Source organism: Tursiops truncatus, chromosome 6, assembly GCF_011762595.2.
Source record: "Tursiops truncatus isolate mTurTru1 chromosome 6, mTurTru1.mat.Y, whole genome shotgun sequence".
NCBI lineage: Eukaryota > Metazoa > Chordata > Mammalia > Artiodactyla > Delphinidae > Tursiops > Tursiops truncatus.
In genome coordinates this window covers 103,625,126-103,640,828 of record NC_047039.1, presented here as the reverse complement: position 1 = coordinate 103,640,828, position 15,703 = coordinate 103,625,126, and the positions used below count along the sequence as shown (strand labels likewise).

General features: G+C 43.0%; 1 protein-coding gene across 21 annotated transcripts in view; it reads right to left on the bottom strand.

Annotated features, from left to right (window-relative positions):
• The window catches only part of RABGAP1 (RAB GTPase activating protein 1), a 174,202-nt gene that overhangs the window by 21,671 nt on the left and 136,828 nt on the right, over nt 1-15,703 (bottom strand). For all 21 annotated transcript variants that reach the window (XM_073806569.1, XM_073806558.1, XM_073806572.1 and 18 more), the window contains 2 exons: nt 7,451-7,543; nt 6,917-7,027 (listed from right to left, as the gene is read on the bottom strand). In XM_073806569.1, coding sequence (XP_073662670.1) covers nt 6,917-7,027; nt 7,451-7,543 — 204 coding nt within the window. The remainder of the gene's footprint in view (nt 1-6,916; nt 7,028-7,450; nt 7,544-15,703) is intronic.

Below are 15,703 nucleotides of genomic sequence, written 5' to 3'. Positions count from 1 at the left end.
CTGGACGAAATACATAAAACTACTGTTTGCTGACACTAAAAACAAATGCAGAATTGTGGTTCCTGGGAGAAAGGAAACAAGCAAGGTCCTACTACCATTCTGGCTTTCTGCCTAGAGGCACTTCTGGACCAAGGAGCAGGGTGAGGAGTTCCAAACAGAGCATATGCCTCAAAGGGTTCAGGAGGCAGAGACAGGGGGTCAGAGATGCTGAGGTGGCTGGAACCTGTGGAGTAGAGCTCTGGAGATCTGAGCGCTCCAGAACTGCGAATAAGGCAGTAAAGGAGATAAAATGAAATCATGAAAATACCCAATTAAACCAAAGAAGGCAGAAAAGGGGAAAAAAGAAAGAAAAAGCAAATACAACAAATGGAGAACAAACAGCAAGTGGTAGAGTTAAATATACCATATAAATAATTACATTAAATGTAACTGGTCTAAACATTCCAATTAAAAGAAGGAGATTATCAGACTAAATTTCAAAAAGCAAGATCCAACTATATGCTGGCTACAAAACCCCATTTTAAATATAAAGACACAGATATGTTAAAAGTAAAAGTATGGAAAAGGATATACCATGAAATACCATGAAAGTCGGAATGGCTATATTAACATCAGACGAAGTAGATCTCAGAACAAAGAGTATTAACCACGGACAAAGAGGGACATTTCATAACAATAAAAGAGTCACTCCAGAAGGCAGTAAATCTGAAATGCATTCATAAATTCAAATTACAGGAAAACAAAAACTGACATAACTGAAAGGAGAAATAGATAAGTGCACAGAGTTACAGATTTCCTCACTGTTCTCTCAGTAAGTGATAGAACAAATAAAGAGAAAGGCAGTAAATCCGTGGAAGTCAATCAACTTGACAGAAGTGACATGACAGAACGCCCCACCGACAACAACAGGACACACAAACTCTCCAAGAGCACGTGGCACATTCACCCATCAGACAATATGGAAGGCCCTAAAATAAGCATAAGTATGTTTTCAAAGCAATAAAATCAGAAAAAATATGTACCCTGATGACAACTGAATTAAATCAGAAATCAACAACAGAAAAATTTCGGGGACAAATCCCTAATAGTTAAAAATTAAACAACACACTACTAATTAACTCAGAGATCAAAGAAGCAACCACAAGAAGTGAATGAAAATAAAAACACGACACATCAGAAATGTGTGAGATGTAGCTGAAATAGTGCTTCAGGGAGATTTATAACTTTAAATGCTTATTTTAGAAAAGATGAAAGGTCCAAATCAATGACTAAGCTGCTTCTTTAAGTAGCCAGAAAAAGAGCAAATTAAACCAAAAGAAAAGTAGGAAATAATAAAAAGCAGAAATCAATAAAAGAAAAAGAAATCAACAAAACCAAAAGCTTGGTTTTAAAGAGATCAACACAATTGATAAACTTCTAGTTAGTAGACTGATTAAGGAAAAAAGGGAAAAGACACAAATTACCCATATCAGTAATGAAAGAGAGAAGACTTCAACAAATCCATCCTATAAACATTAAAAGAATAAGGGAATATCAACGACTCTGTGCCTATGTATTTGACAACTAAGATGAAATGGATAAATCACTTGAAAGGCACAAAGTATAAAAATGTACACATGAAGAATTAGAAAATTTGAATAGCTCCATATCTGAAATCATAATTAAATAATTTCCTGCTGGACTTCCCTGGTGGCACAGTGGTTAAGAATCCGCCTGCCAATGCAGGGAACACGGCCTCAATCCCTGGTCTGGGAAGATCCCACATGCTGCAGAGCAACTAAGCCCGTGCGCCACAACTACTGAAGCCCGTGCCTAGAGCCCGTGCTCCGCAAGAAGAGAAGCCTCCGCAACAAGAGAAGCCACCACAATGAGAAGCCTGTGCACTGCAATGAAGAGTAGCCGCCGCTCGCCACAACTAGAGAAAGCCTGCGCGCAGCAACGAAGACCCAACGCAGCAAGAAAAAAAAAAATTTTTTTTCTTGCTAAGAAAACTCCAGGCCCACGTGGTTTCATTAGGGAATTAAAGATTTAATCAAGGAACAATCCCACAAAAAGTCCTTAAAAAATAGGAGGGAACAATTCCCAGTTCATTTTAGAAGGCTAGCATTTCCCTGATATCAAAACCAGACAAAAACATTAAAGAAACTCCAGACAAATATTCCTTAGCAACACAAAGATATTTGTATCTTTAATACAAATAAAAATCTTAAAAGAAAAAAGAAACCCCACGTTTCCTAGGAATGCAATGTTTGTGTACACTGAAAAATCAGTTTGTCTACACTTCACTGTACTAAGAGAATTAGGAAAAATAGCAAATAATCACCTCAACAGAGGCAGGAAGATCATTTGATCAAATTCAACACCCATTCATGACAACTCTCAGCAAACAGGAAGAAAGGAGAACTTCCTCAGCCTGATCTATGGAAAACCTACAGCTAACTGGAACAAGGTGATGAGGTCCACTCTCACCATCCAATATTGTTCCGAAGGTCCCAGTCAGTGCAGGAAGGCAAGGGAAAAAAGACAGAATGACTTGAAAAGAAGTAAAACTGTCTTTATTCAGAGATGATATGATTGTGTATGTGGAAAATCCTAAAAAATAAACAAAAAAGCTACAAGAATAGTGATTTAGCAAGGTCACAGGATACAAGGTCATGTAATCAACTGTATTTCTAGAGACTAGCAATAAATAATTGGAAAATGCAATTAAGAAAAAATTACCCTTGGGACTTCCCTGGTGGCACGGTGGTTAAGAATCTACCTGCCAATTCAAGGGACACGGGTTCGATCCCTGGTCTGGGAAGATCCCACATGCCATGGAGCAACTAAGCCTGTGCGCCACAACTACTGAGCCTGTGCTCTCGAGCCTGCAAGCCACAACTACTGGGCCCGCGTGTCACAACTACTGAAGCACATGCACCTAGAGCCCGTGATCTGCAACAATGAGAAGCCTGCGCACTGCAGTGAAGAGTACCCCTTGCTCGCCACAACTAGAAGAAAGCCCACACGCAGCAACGAAGACCCAATGACACAGCCAAAAATAAATAAATTAAATTTATTTAAAAAAAGAAAGAAAAAATTACCCTTAATAACAGATTAAAATATGTGCAAATCTTGTAAACTGAAAACTAAGAAAACAATGCTGAAATTGAAAAAGACCTAAATAAATGAAAATTGTAACATATTCATGGATTGGAAGGTTCAATCACTGCTCAGATGTTAATATACTCCCCAAGCTAATTTACAGATTCAATACAACCCCACTCAAAATCCCAGAAGGCTTTTATTTCTAGAAGTTGACAAACTGATTCTAGTATTTATATAGAAATGCAAATTACTTACAATAGCCAAATTATTTTTTAAAAAGAACAACAAAATTGGAGGACTCCCATGACCTGAGTAATTATGACAGTGTGGTATTGGCATTAACGATAGATGTATACATCAATGGAGGAGATACAGAATCGAGGAGACCCATACATACAGGTCAATTGATTTTTTTTTTTTTTTTTTGCGGTACGCGGGCCTCTCACTGTTGTGGCCTCTCCCGTTGCGGAACACGGGCTCCGGACATGCAGGCTCAGCGGCCATGGCTCACGGGACCAGCCACTCCACGGCATGTGGGATCTTCCCGGACCGGGGCACGAACCCGCGTCCCCTGCATCAGCAGGTGGACTCTCAACCACTGCGCCACCAGGGAAGCCCAGGTCAATTGATTTTTGATAAAGAGACCAAAGTAATTCAGTGGGGAAAGTTTAGCCACCTGCTCAAGTTCAGAGAACTAGAATGCAGTGGAGCCAGAATTCAAATCCCAGGAGTTGAGCTCCTGAGTCTGTTTCCATCACTCCCACATTACACTGTCTCAATGCAGAGAGCAACCATGCCAGAGGGGACTCAGGTGGGGTCCTATCAGCCCTGTGCCAGGTACCTTCCACAGGTTCCCTCTCAGCCTTTAGCACCAATGCCTTAATGTCAGGTCCACGCATTACTCCCATTTCATAGAGGAGAAAGCTTGGATGGAGTCACCTAGGGACTCAGTAGCTGACCGGGGATCTCTCCATAGCTGCTTTGTGACAAGTAACAGAAATGACAGGTGAGGAATAACAAAAGTGATAATAAAATCAGTTGGAAATACAAAGAGGGTTCTGGAAATTCTATAAGCCACATATGAGAGCTTTTCTCTGGGATGCAGAAAGGGAAGAGTGAAAGGGCATGATGAAGTTCTTTCAGAAATCTAAGTCCCTGAAGCCAAAACACGCTGAGAGGACCCCACAGCCCTCACTTCAGAACCTCTGATTTTCCGTGATGATTCAAAAGATACGAGAGAAGACTAACTTGGAAAGGGACTCAACGTTTAGTGTGAAAAGGTCTGTTTTCTCAGCACCGTCGATGGCTGGACGATGGGACCCCAGTTTGCTATTCCTGAGCCCTAGTGGCAACAGGGTTCCTGCTCCTCTGAGCCAAGTTAAGAGCGGCAGGCCAGCTGGACTGCAGTCTAAGGGCTCTGCCACTAACAGTGTGACTGTGTAAGACATTTAACCTCTTTTGGCCTCATCAGTGAAATGGGGATCGTAACTGTATCCTTTACACAAGGGTTGTTTGGAGGATTTGACAGTAAGTACACAGCACGTGGAGCAGTGTCTAGAACTCTGTAAGTGCTTAAGAAATGTTCTGTTAGGTGTCAGTAGATTTTTGATGTAGTTATGACATCAAACCATAGCTTCTTGTTCCATATTTATTTTGGAGACAGTGTGGCATTACAGAAAAAGCCTGGGTGTTTCAATTAGATGCACCTGGGTTACATTCCTGGCTTAGCTTCTTCCTGGGTGCCTTCCTCTCTCTTGAGTCTCAAGTTTCTTTATTGTTAAAAAATCCTTATCCATAAATGGGGCTCATGTTACAAGGCTGAGGTAAGGATAAGAGATATTAGAGTTTAACAAAGTGCTTCTCACTGTGCCTGTCACATACATCATCATAGAGTAAATGGGAATTCATCTTATTTTTACTATTTCTCACTTCTGATACCAGAAATGTAACCTAGCTCTTTGACTACTGTGCCAGGCAAAGACAACTTAAAAAAAGGCTTACCCTCTTTAGAGGCAGGCTTCAAGAACCTAAGAAGTGTATTTTCCACCCTAAACTAGTAGAGCATCAATGTTACTTCTGGTCCCATCAGACTGGCAAATGCAACAGCTCAAACTAAAAATCTGCCTGGAATTTTATCTTAAGTTGCCTCTTAATATAATTTCATTGTAGAATACAAAGCTCTAGTACAGGACCCATTTTCTTTTCTTTTTCACTTCCTTTCTGCATGACCTACAGCTGCTAGAAGAGCCATCACAGGTGCACACTGTGATTTTTGCTTCAGCAATTACCCTGCTCAGTGTACACCCTCCTCCCTCCGCTCACTTGGCAGAAATGCCTGAACAGTGAGGGAATGATTCTCATAGTGTTTCTACAAAGAAGATCAGAGGGTATGCTGGGAACCTGCACCACAGGGAGGAAACTCCAACCTAAGGAGACTGTGGTAAACCAAAAAGCAACGGGATCTCCAGGTTCTGGTTACTGAGGGCTAATGGCCTTGCAACACCCTCCCTGGAAAAACTGGAAAAAGGAGTCTTCCCAGTTACCTGCAGCTACTTATAGCTGACAATCAGACAAAGAGAGTGAAACAACACTGCCTGTGCCTAATTCCTGCACTTTCATACACACCAAATCACGTAATTCTCACTATACTCTTGGACACAGCTATTATTCCACCTCCCCACACTTCACCCTGCTTGAAAGTAGAGTAGCTGATGGTAGAATCCAGACCTGTTCAAAATTTTACTCCATTATTCTATTTCTAAAGAGAAGTAATAAGAACCAGTAGATACTGCCATCTCTCTTTCTCTTCATCTGCGATGTGACTCACTTGGAGAATCTAATGAAAGCAAAGACTGTCAGAGAAATACAGTAGTACACAATATTTTCATACATGTTGGTGGCTGTCAAGGACCTTGTGAAGTTCACAGGTCCTAAGGGGTTCAATATATTATGTTAAGTCCCCTGTAAACCCTCAATAGCCTAAGCCTATCTCCAGAGCCTCAGGAAAATCAACAAGCAGAAAAGTAATCTTAGGAGCCTGAAGGGAAACGTAAGTCAGGTGCTGCCAAACTTTGTCCAAGCGCCAAAGCCAGCCTGCCACCTATTCTCGTAAATAAAGTTTTACTGGAACACAGCCATGTGCATTCGTTTATTTATTGTGTAGGCACCAATGGCAGAGTTACATAGTTGCAACAGAGACCATGTGGCCCACAAAGCCTAAAATATTTACTATCTGTCCCTTTACAGAAAACGTTCGCCAACCTCGACCTAAACCATGAATGAGAGAGTGCACTATGGGAAGCCTGTAGTATAGAAATTGGACAAACACCCTGCCAGGAATGCCATCATCTCAAACCTTTTAAGATTAGGAGAAGCAAAGAAAAACAGAATATCTGCCAACAGAAATTCCTGATGAAATTGCAAGCTGCGGAGGCACTGAGCTTTATTACAACTGGCAATGCTTACCCAACAGGCACGTGATGTGCAGGATGACAAAATCTGTTCTTGTCTTAGGGGTAAGTTAAGGAAATTATAGTGATTAGATGCTACTGCCAATTGCAATAACATAAGAATAGCCAGAAACACCTTTCAATCAATGTCTGGAAAGGCGTTCAGGGTTTGCTGTATAATGAGAGAAGAATGCGGTAAGGAGGCCTTAATGAGATCATGGATGATCCTGAAGGAGAGGAGGGAACAGTACTGACAAGAGCAAGGTGGATCATAAGAGGGAAACACTAACTAGAACAACAAACACTAAAATTCCAGGATTTCACTTGATTAAGGGAGAAGTGTTTCAATATAATCATCCCTTCAGACAAGTCAGACTTACGTTATCCAGGTCCTTTCGCAGTGCAATCTTACTGGTCACCAGCTCATGGGCTAAGTCATCATTTTCCTGTTCCAACCTCATGTTAGCTTCTTGTAGACGCCTATTCTCCCGCTGATGGGTAAAAAGAAACCAGTTACAGACATAAAAATCAGATGGTAATGACAACTTCTCAGGTTAACCCCCAAAACTAATTGCTGAGTCCTACGGGAATCACGGGAGATGTGGCTGGTCCTAACGTGCTGCCAGTCAACAACTGCTTACTTTCTATCTCCACAGAGAAATACTTAAATTCAAGTGACTGTCAAGCAGCTACTTCTTATTAACTGTGACAAAAGCCCACCGAACTGTAACAAACTAGGCTGCTAGTCTGAAGCAAAACAAATCTTGCTTTCTCATTTGCAAACTCAAACTGAAACTGGACCTTAGAAATAGTGAAACTAAATTTTAAAAAGAACTCACTAAAGCTAGTTACAGGCACAATTATGTAAAATGAAAGGCTGAAAACACTTCACATCACCTAGGCCGTAAACAAACCTCAAATCGCTCGATGGGGTCTTCTTGTTGGGCCTGCTGTTCCCTCATGGTGTGATATTCTTTTTCATATTTTTTCAACTTCTTCTGACTAATCTGTAGGATAAAGCACAGCACAAATTAAAAAGTATCAGAGGGGCTTCCCTGGTGGCGCAGTGGTTGAGAGTCCACCTGCCGATGCAGGGGACACGGGTTCGTGCCCCGGTCCGGGAGGATCCCACATGCCGCGGAGCTGCTAGGCCCGTGAGCCATGGCCGCTGAGCCTGCGCGTCCAGAGCCTGTGCTCCACAACGGGAGAGGCCACAACAGTGGGAGGCCCGCGTACCGCCAAAAAAAAAAAAAGGATCAGCAACGGGTGGGTGCTTTCAGGGCTTGCCCTGAAGACCAAGACCTCTGCTGACCTGGGCATCCCAAGTTACTATGAAAGTGGTGTTTCCTGCACATGAGCCCAGGACCTAAAATTCTTACTCAATGACTACCATCATGTCCATGGGTCTGCTGGGGATAACTGGTTGCTGAAGTTTTTACCAGTAGTCAGAATGAGCACCCAACAGATAACCCCTCCTACCTGAGCTCTAGGTCTGACTGTCCATCTTCCTCCTCCACCTCATGGGCCACTTCTTTAGCACATACCAGCACTGCTGCAGGTGCTTTCATTCTGTGACCTCATGACAGCTCTACAAGGTACGGCATTAGTATCCTCATTTTAGAGGCAAGTGAACTGAGATATAAGGAAGTTACGTGACTTGACCAAAGTCACTCAGTTAGCGACCAGTAGGTTCAGGATCTGAGCCCAGGCCGCGAGGCATCATCCAAAGTTCAAGCTGTAGCTACCTCACTGTCCTACCATCTACCACTTTCCTTTCAACTAGCACCTTCTGTGCTGCCTGTAAACAGGCACAGTTCTCTCTGCCCTTAAACACACAGTTCTGCTGAGCGTTCTATTTAGCTGCTCTTCCATCCCATTAAACTACTGTCTTCTTTCTCTCAAGCTTTTTCTTACCAACAACTACAAACTACTACACTGCTGACTCACAAATCTGACTTTTAGCCTCCAGTTCCTAGGAATCACAGAGCTAGTCTAGTCCAACTTCCTTAGTTTACAGAAGAAAATACTGAGCCATAGAAAGGGGATGGGACAGGCCCAAGTTTTTGGCAGGCTGATGTCAGCATCTCCAATCCCTGCTCCATTCTTCCCTTTCTGTCTTACTCGAGCTGCCTGGTGTTCCTCTCCAACTGATTCTGTGGACACCTGGCCCTGTCGGGCCGTTTACAGGCCTGCCTCAATTAGAGTTTGCTCCTGGAGTTTGGCCGCTGCCCGAGGGGAGGCAGCTAGGAGCCGTGCAGCACTATGCCCCGGCTGCAGTCTATAGAAAGATGCCCACTAAACACCTGGGGTGAGGCCACAAGCTGGAAACGGACATCCCTAAACCTAGATCTTCTGCGGTTTAAGGCCAATGCTGGGGTGAATGTTTATTGTGCGTGTAAGTGATTCACAAAGCACTTAAATAGAACAACTTTGTGATCAGTAAATTTATAAACAATCCTAACAGATCAATAGCAGAGGAACAGAAACTAAATGAGGCTTGTGGGCAGCAAACATTTCCTCCCAGTACTCTCTGCTGTCAGTCTGTATAAATGACAAGGAAGGGCAGGGATACAAGGCTCCCCTCGTGCTTTATAAAAAAGAGAACTGACACCAAATCCTACAAAACATTCTCACAAATCTTCAGGATTCTTCAACTTGTCATTCTCATGCTGGGGTAAGGAAGAATTAACATTTTTCTCATAAACATACATTTTAAAAGGCTAATTACAAAGTAATTTTTTCTACCTTTCATTAGCCTTTATTATAAATGTCTCATTCTCAGAGCAAAAGGGTTGATTCTCCCTCACACTGTAAGAGCAGTTAGTGTGTAATAAGTGCCCCAGACATGCCAGGCCCTTCACACATGTCACCTCATTTGGTTCTTTCAGTTCTGTGATAGGATATGGGCATTTCTTTGTGTTTCCTATGCTTCCACATTTTCTACATTGAGCATGAATTACATTTATAATTAAGCTAACAAAGTGAACGCTGTTTAAAAACAATTCTCATACCCTGGGCTTCTCTGAGACAAAGCTCTGCTCACTTCTCTACGCAGAGCTTGCTGGTCCAGAGTTCTGACTTCTTTCCCAGCTGAGACTTGCCTTCCCAACTCTCAGCCTCACTTCTCGGTCTCTCTCTTCTTCCCTCTCTTTCCCTTGAATGCCTTACCCCACCCCCTCCAACCCCATTACAAACAAAAAATAAACAAACGTAACACTGCTTATAATGGGTTCATAGCTGATCCTGACTTCCGGAGCATGTGGCTGCATACCAGAGTCAACTAGTTCAGGTTGCCTCTGAGGCAGAGACCCTGTGAAAAAGACTGATGCCTGAATGAGGAACGAGAGGTATCAGCAGCCAAAGCAGCAATTCAAGTGTCCTTATGAGGCAGCACCCAGGAAAGACCAGCACCTCTCAGCCCGCCTGTCCCATTATCAGTGCCTTCTCCAGGTCAGAACTGCGTCTCACTCACTGTTGTCCCCTGCGCATGCACAGAGAGCGCCCAGAAATGCTTGCTAAATTAATGAGAAGGGAACCCACACCACCACCCGCCCCGCCCCTTTGCATCAACCTGTCTTCTACATGGAAATGGCATCCAAAGCGAACGTACACTGCAAGCCTGGTCCCTCTGCCTGTGCAACCCTGTGCCTGGATCACTCCTCTTCACCTTTCAGATCAGAGCTCCACATCACTTTTTTTTTTGTTTTTTTTTTTTGGCTGCATTGGGTCTTCGTTGCTTGTTCCTGGCAGGCTTTCTCTAGTTGCAGTGATCGGCAGCTGCTCTTCACTGTGGTGCGCAGGCTTCTCATTGCAGTGGCTTCTCTTTTTGTGGAGCACGGGCTCTAGGTGTGCAGGCTTCAGTAGTTGTGGCACGTGTGCTTCAGTACTTGTGGCTCGCGGGCTCTAAAGTGCAGGCTCAGTAGTTGTGGCGCACGGGCTTAGCTGCTCCGCGGCAATGTGGGATCTTCCCAGACCAGGAATCAAACCTGTGTCTCCTGCATTGGCAGGTGGATTCTTAACCACTGCACCACCAGGGAAGTCCCTCCACATCACTTCTTAGTGAACCCTTCCCTGACAGTCTCTTCCCCCTATCACGCTTGGTCTTTCATTATATATTCTCATAGCGTCAAGCCAAATCCTCCATGGCAGCTGTCCAAGTTCACAATTATTTATTTATGTGCTTACTTGATTAACTGTCTTCCCACTAGGAAACAGGCCACATCTGTTTTGCTTACCACCATACCTCTAGCGCCCAGCTCAATGCTTGGAACATAATCGGAACGGTCAGCTGTTGAACAAATCAAAGTCAAAGGCCTTCCTTTTAACCCAATAAGGATGCAAGCAGGGACATTTCTTGATCCAATAGTTGAGCCCCACTATGTGCAGTGTTCTTTGCTAAGCATTAATGATACGAAGATGTACACAGATCAGGATATGCAAACTCCACAAGGGCAGGAACTCTTTATGCACTGTGAAATTCCTAATACCTGGCACACAGTAAGCATGAAAATACTTAATGAAGAGACATAGTCCCCACGGTTCATTTTGCCTGTCTCTTACTTCTACCACGAAAATTTTAACTGAATTCAAGAAGAAGAGAAGCTATGGAATCAGCCGCAGATCTCTGAATCACACCCACACCCGCTGTTGGCTGACTCCTATCAGAAGGCTGTGGAAATCACGGCTTCACACACAGAGGTATTTTTGCCTTCAAAGACGATTAAATTTGAAATCTGTTCTGTTTAAATACACTTTCAAGGAGGAAAAAATTCTAATAATTTCCTGGGTTAAGGCTGAGTTTGTAATTCAGGTAAAACCAATTTTATACCTCATTGGAATTAGTACAAGGTTCTTAACACTGTTTGAGACAGTACCACTTTGAATGTCCCCTGAGAGCCATGGTTCCCACAAAAAAAGCACAGAAGCTAACCCCCACCCCACCCCCAGCAATTCAACATTCTACACACCATTTCAGAGGGCTCATGGGCTCCCTGAGGCCCATCCATAGTCCCAGGTTAAGAAACCCTGAATTAGAGAGAAGGCGGAGACTTGGAACATGCCAGTTTGATATTTTGGTAGAGGTAAAAATTAGTCTAAAACACCTTTCCTTTGGTCACTCACTTATCATGAATCTGTCACAGGAATTGGATAAGGTTCTCTCTCAAAACATGTGCTACTTGCCCTGGGGAAGCTGGCCCCCGATCAGGCCGTGGAACAGGCAGGGATGTCGTGGCCCACACTGATGGAGAAAGAATGAGAGGGGCTGCTGACCTTGGTGGGAGTGAGGTAGTACCGTCGGCCAGTAAGAACTTGGACAGACCAAGGCTTGAGTCCTGGCTCTGCAGATGACTTACTGTGTGACTGAGGGCAAGCTGCCTTATCTCAGCCTCAGGGTCCTCATCTGTGAAAATCCCAACAGTCCTTATGAGAACTACTGTTATGAGGATCACATGATATAAAACACATAAAGAGCTAAGAAGAGTACCTGGCTGGCACACAGTGAAGTCTTTTTAATAAAGGGTGGCTGTAACATTATTATTATCTGCTTTTCTTCTCTGAACATGTGCTGCAAACAATGAGCCATTTAAACAAAGTCCATTTAACACAGAAGAGTAGGAAACAGGCTGCTGATAGGAAATATTAGGAGTTGATTCTGAAGTTTGGTTTAAAGTCCCTGCAAGGGGCTTCCCTGGTGGAGCAGTGGTTAAGAATCGCCTGTCAATGCAGGGGACACGGGTTCAATCCCTGGTCCGGGAAGATCCCACATGCCGCGGAGCAACTAAGCCCGTGTGCCACAACTACTGAGCCTGAGCTCTAGAGCCCACGAGCCACAACTACTGAGCCCACGAGCCACAACTACTGAAGCCCGTGCACCTAGATCCCGTGCTCCGCAACAAGAGAAGCCACCGCAGTGAGAAGCCCGCGCACCGCAACAAAGAGTAGCCCCCTCTTGCCGCAACTAGAGAAAGCCCGCGTGCAGCAACGAAGACCCAATGTAGCCAAAAATAAATAAATAAATTTTTAAAATAAATAAAAAATAAATAAAGTTCCTGCAAAAGTCAAGAATCCCTGCTGGGCTGGACTCACAGAAAGTCCAGGGCAGGTGGGAGGTTGAATGTTAGTAGCTCTGCGTGGCAGGATTGGAGTTATGTTGTGTGGGTGAGTGTGTGGGTAGGAAGAGGTCTGGCACATTAAGGAGATCCTGACCCCAAAGTCCTCGTTGCTAAATAAAGAAATCTGACACAAGTCCATGGTTCTTTTTCAGTTAGTGATTACAAGAACCTGAGATTTACATAAAAGTTTCAAGATAACAAGCTACCTCTACATCTACTATTTTCTTTAATCATCAAAACGACTTTCTGAGATGCGTACAGCAGGGATTATCACCCTCATTGTACTGGGGAACTGAGACCTCACTAGGTAAAGTGACTTGTCTAAAGTAAAGGACCCAGACTGTTCAGCAGCAATGCCAGCACAAGAATGCAAGTCTGGGGTGATTCTTGTTTTTTACCCATCTCTGTAGCATGCCCAGTACTGAGCACAGTATATTCTTGGCATAGAAAGCAATCTACAAATGCTTGTTGACTTGAACTGACTTAAGGAAAGCAGATACCTGGGCAGAGGAGATCAAAACAGCCTGGGGCAAAAGAGCACTGGTGTGTGAAGGATGATGATAATATCATCAGAAGAGCAGCCACTACTTTAAAGGCATCGTCTTATTTCTCTTCTCTACAACCCTGCTGTGCTAACCTACCTTAGTTCACAAAGCAGAGGCAGAGCCAGCTTGAGAGCCAAGGTTTGTGGGACTCCACTTGAAACAAATCAACATTCTATTTGATTTCTCAGCCTTTTTATTTAATTTATTCAAACAGTTCAGGCTCACACTCCCTCAAAGATAACTAAATAGAATTAGGCATCCTTGTTCTACCATCAGAGTATTTTTCTAAAATGCAAGAAGCAAATTATTAGCAGACGAATCACATGCAGATAAGGACCAAGGGAGAGGAACTCATTAAAATAAAACAAGAAGGTAGTGAACACTGCTACCCTTGCAACAACCAGCAAACTTTAGGGTTCAATGCAGAGAAAGAGAGAACCCACTCAGAGGCTTCCTCATGAAATCCAATTCTAAAAGGTAGGAACACGTAAAGATATCTTGTAAAACTAGCCAGGTCTAGTTATAAGGAAAATGGAACTCAGCTACAGTGTACAAAAGGTAAGTTTCAACACTGACATAGAGACTGAGTTACCCATCATTATATGATAAATATCACCAAAAGTGGACCAATAGAAGTAGCTCTTGTCCCATTCATTCAATCCCTCAGATACAGTAAAGCACAATGATGATAAGCATTGACTTTAGAGTCTGAAATTCCTGGGATCTAATCTCAATTCCATCCCTGACTTTGTGCCCTTTGGGAGTTTTCTTCAGTTCTCTAACCCTCAGTACACACATCCATAAAATGACCTCATATGGTCACTCTAAGGATAAATTCACTATGTGTAGACACTATACAAGCTTCTGTGAACATATCAAGAAAAAAGACTGATGAAGTCACTACAAACACAGAAGTTAAAACCCAAACCCACACTAACTACACAAATGATTTGAGCGGAGAATGAAGTTCAAACTAGTGCTGCTTTTAGGCTCATGAATAAAAACATGCCCTGAGGGCAAATATCCCCAAATGCCAAAGAGTTTTCTGTTTCTCCCAAGAGCAAATGGTCAGGATTACATTAATTGACAGATATTACTATTTGGTTTTTGTAATAATATCTTTTCTTACAGGTAGTTTGAAGCCTAGCATATTCACTTTATGTTTGACATAACAAATTCCAATGAAGCCATGGTTCAGAAATTCCATTTCACATCAGGCAGGATTCTACAGCCAAAGGGTCAACTATTCAGATTTGATCTAAGAAACCCACTGAGCCATCCCTTTTAGCATAGTTCCTGCTGCTTCTAAACCAGCCTCACGTATCAGACTTGTTCTCAAAATTCCTGTATAGACACACAAAGAAACAGTTGCTCTCACATATTTCTTGAGTCAAAACTTAAAAGACCTAATTATTTTTTTCCCATTTCCCTCCACTAAAGATGATGCATGGCACAGTTATGGGTATGAAAGGGCTGTGGAGCTCCTAGGACCATTCCCGATCTCCTGAACAATCTATTTAAAGTGAAATTCCTTTTAGATCTTATATCACAAGTGGAAACAACTTTTCCATCTCAGGTCACTGACCCATGGAGGGAGAGAAATTCAACAGACGGCTATATGAGTTTTGATGTATGTATGTATGTTGTTAAATTTTAGATTAAGAGCAGGGGTCTAAAACTCTGTAAGAAATAAAAAAAAAAATTCGGTCCCATAATAAATTAAGGAGAAGAAGGGGAGAAGTAAAAGGGAAGAAAGGAGAGAGAGGAAAAAAAAGGAGAGGCAAGTAAAGACAGATACTGGGAGAGATTGATGGAGAAAAGGAAGACGCAGGCACCGAGAGGACAGTGGACCTTTCTGGGCAACAGACCCACCTTGTGGCCATTGCAGATACTGCTGCACCAAACTTGGTTCCTGCCGCCTTCTGAAATAAGAGGCCATGCAACAGGGCGGAAAGCCTTGGGAGCACGCAGTCAGAAGGCCTGAGTTCCAACAGGGCTTTTGTCACTGCCCAGTCAGTATCAGCCGGGTAAGTCACTTGGCTTCTATAAGCCTCAGTTTCCATACTTGATTTGCCCTTTGCACCTCACAGGGTACTGTGAGGAACAAATGAGATTCTTATAAAATCTGTACAAATACTGGAAATTACAACACTGTAACTGCTAAAACACAACAAAAGACAACAACAAGAATAGGTATCTGCTTCCTGGACTGGCATGTGAGGTAAAGCATTCCCTATTCCCACCTTAATTAGGAAGTACAACTGAGAAAACTGAGTCACAACTTTTTTTTTTAATTAAAAAATAATGGAGTGGGATTGAATGAGTTACAAGGCCAATGTTCCTTTCTAAATTCTACACCAAGAAATTCAGAAGCGAGTTTCCAAAGCATTCACCTAGCAGGAATCCCCTTTTCCATGGCTAGAGGGTCTCCAAACAACCAGAAGATACTATGCACTCTCTGTGCTGACTGAGGCCCTCCTCCATCATGCAGTCTACGTAATGCAGGGCT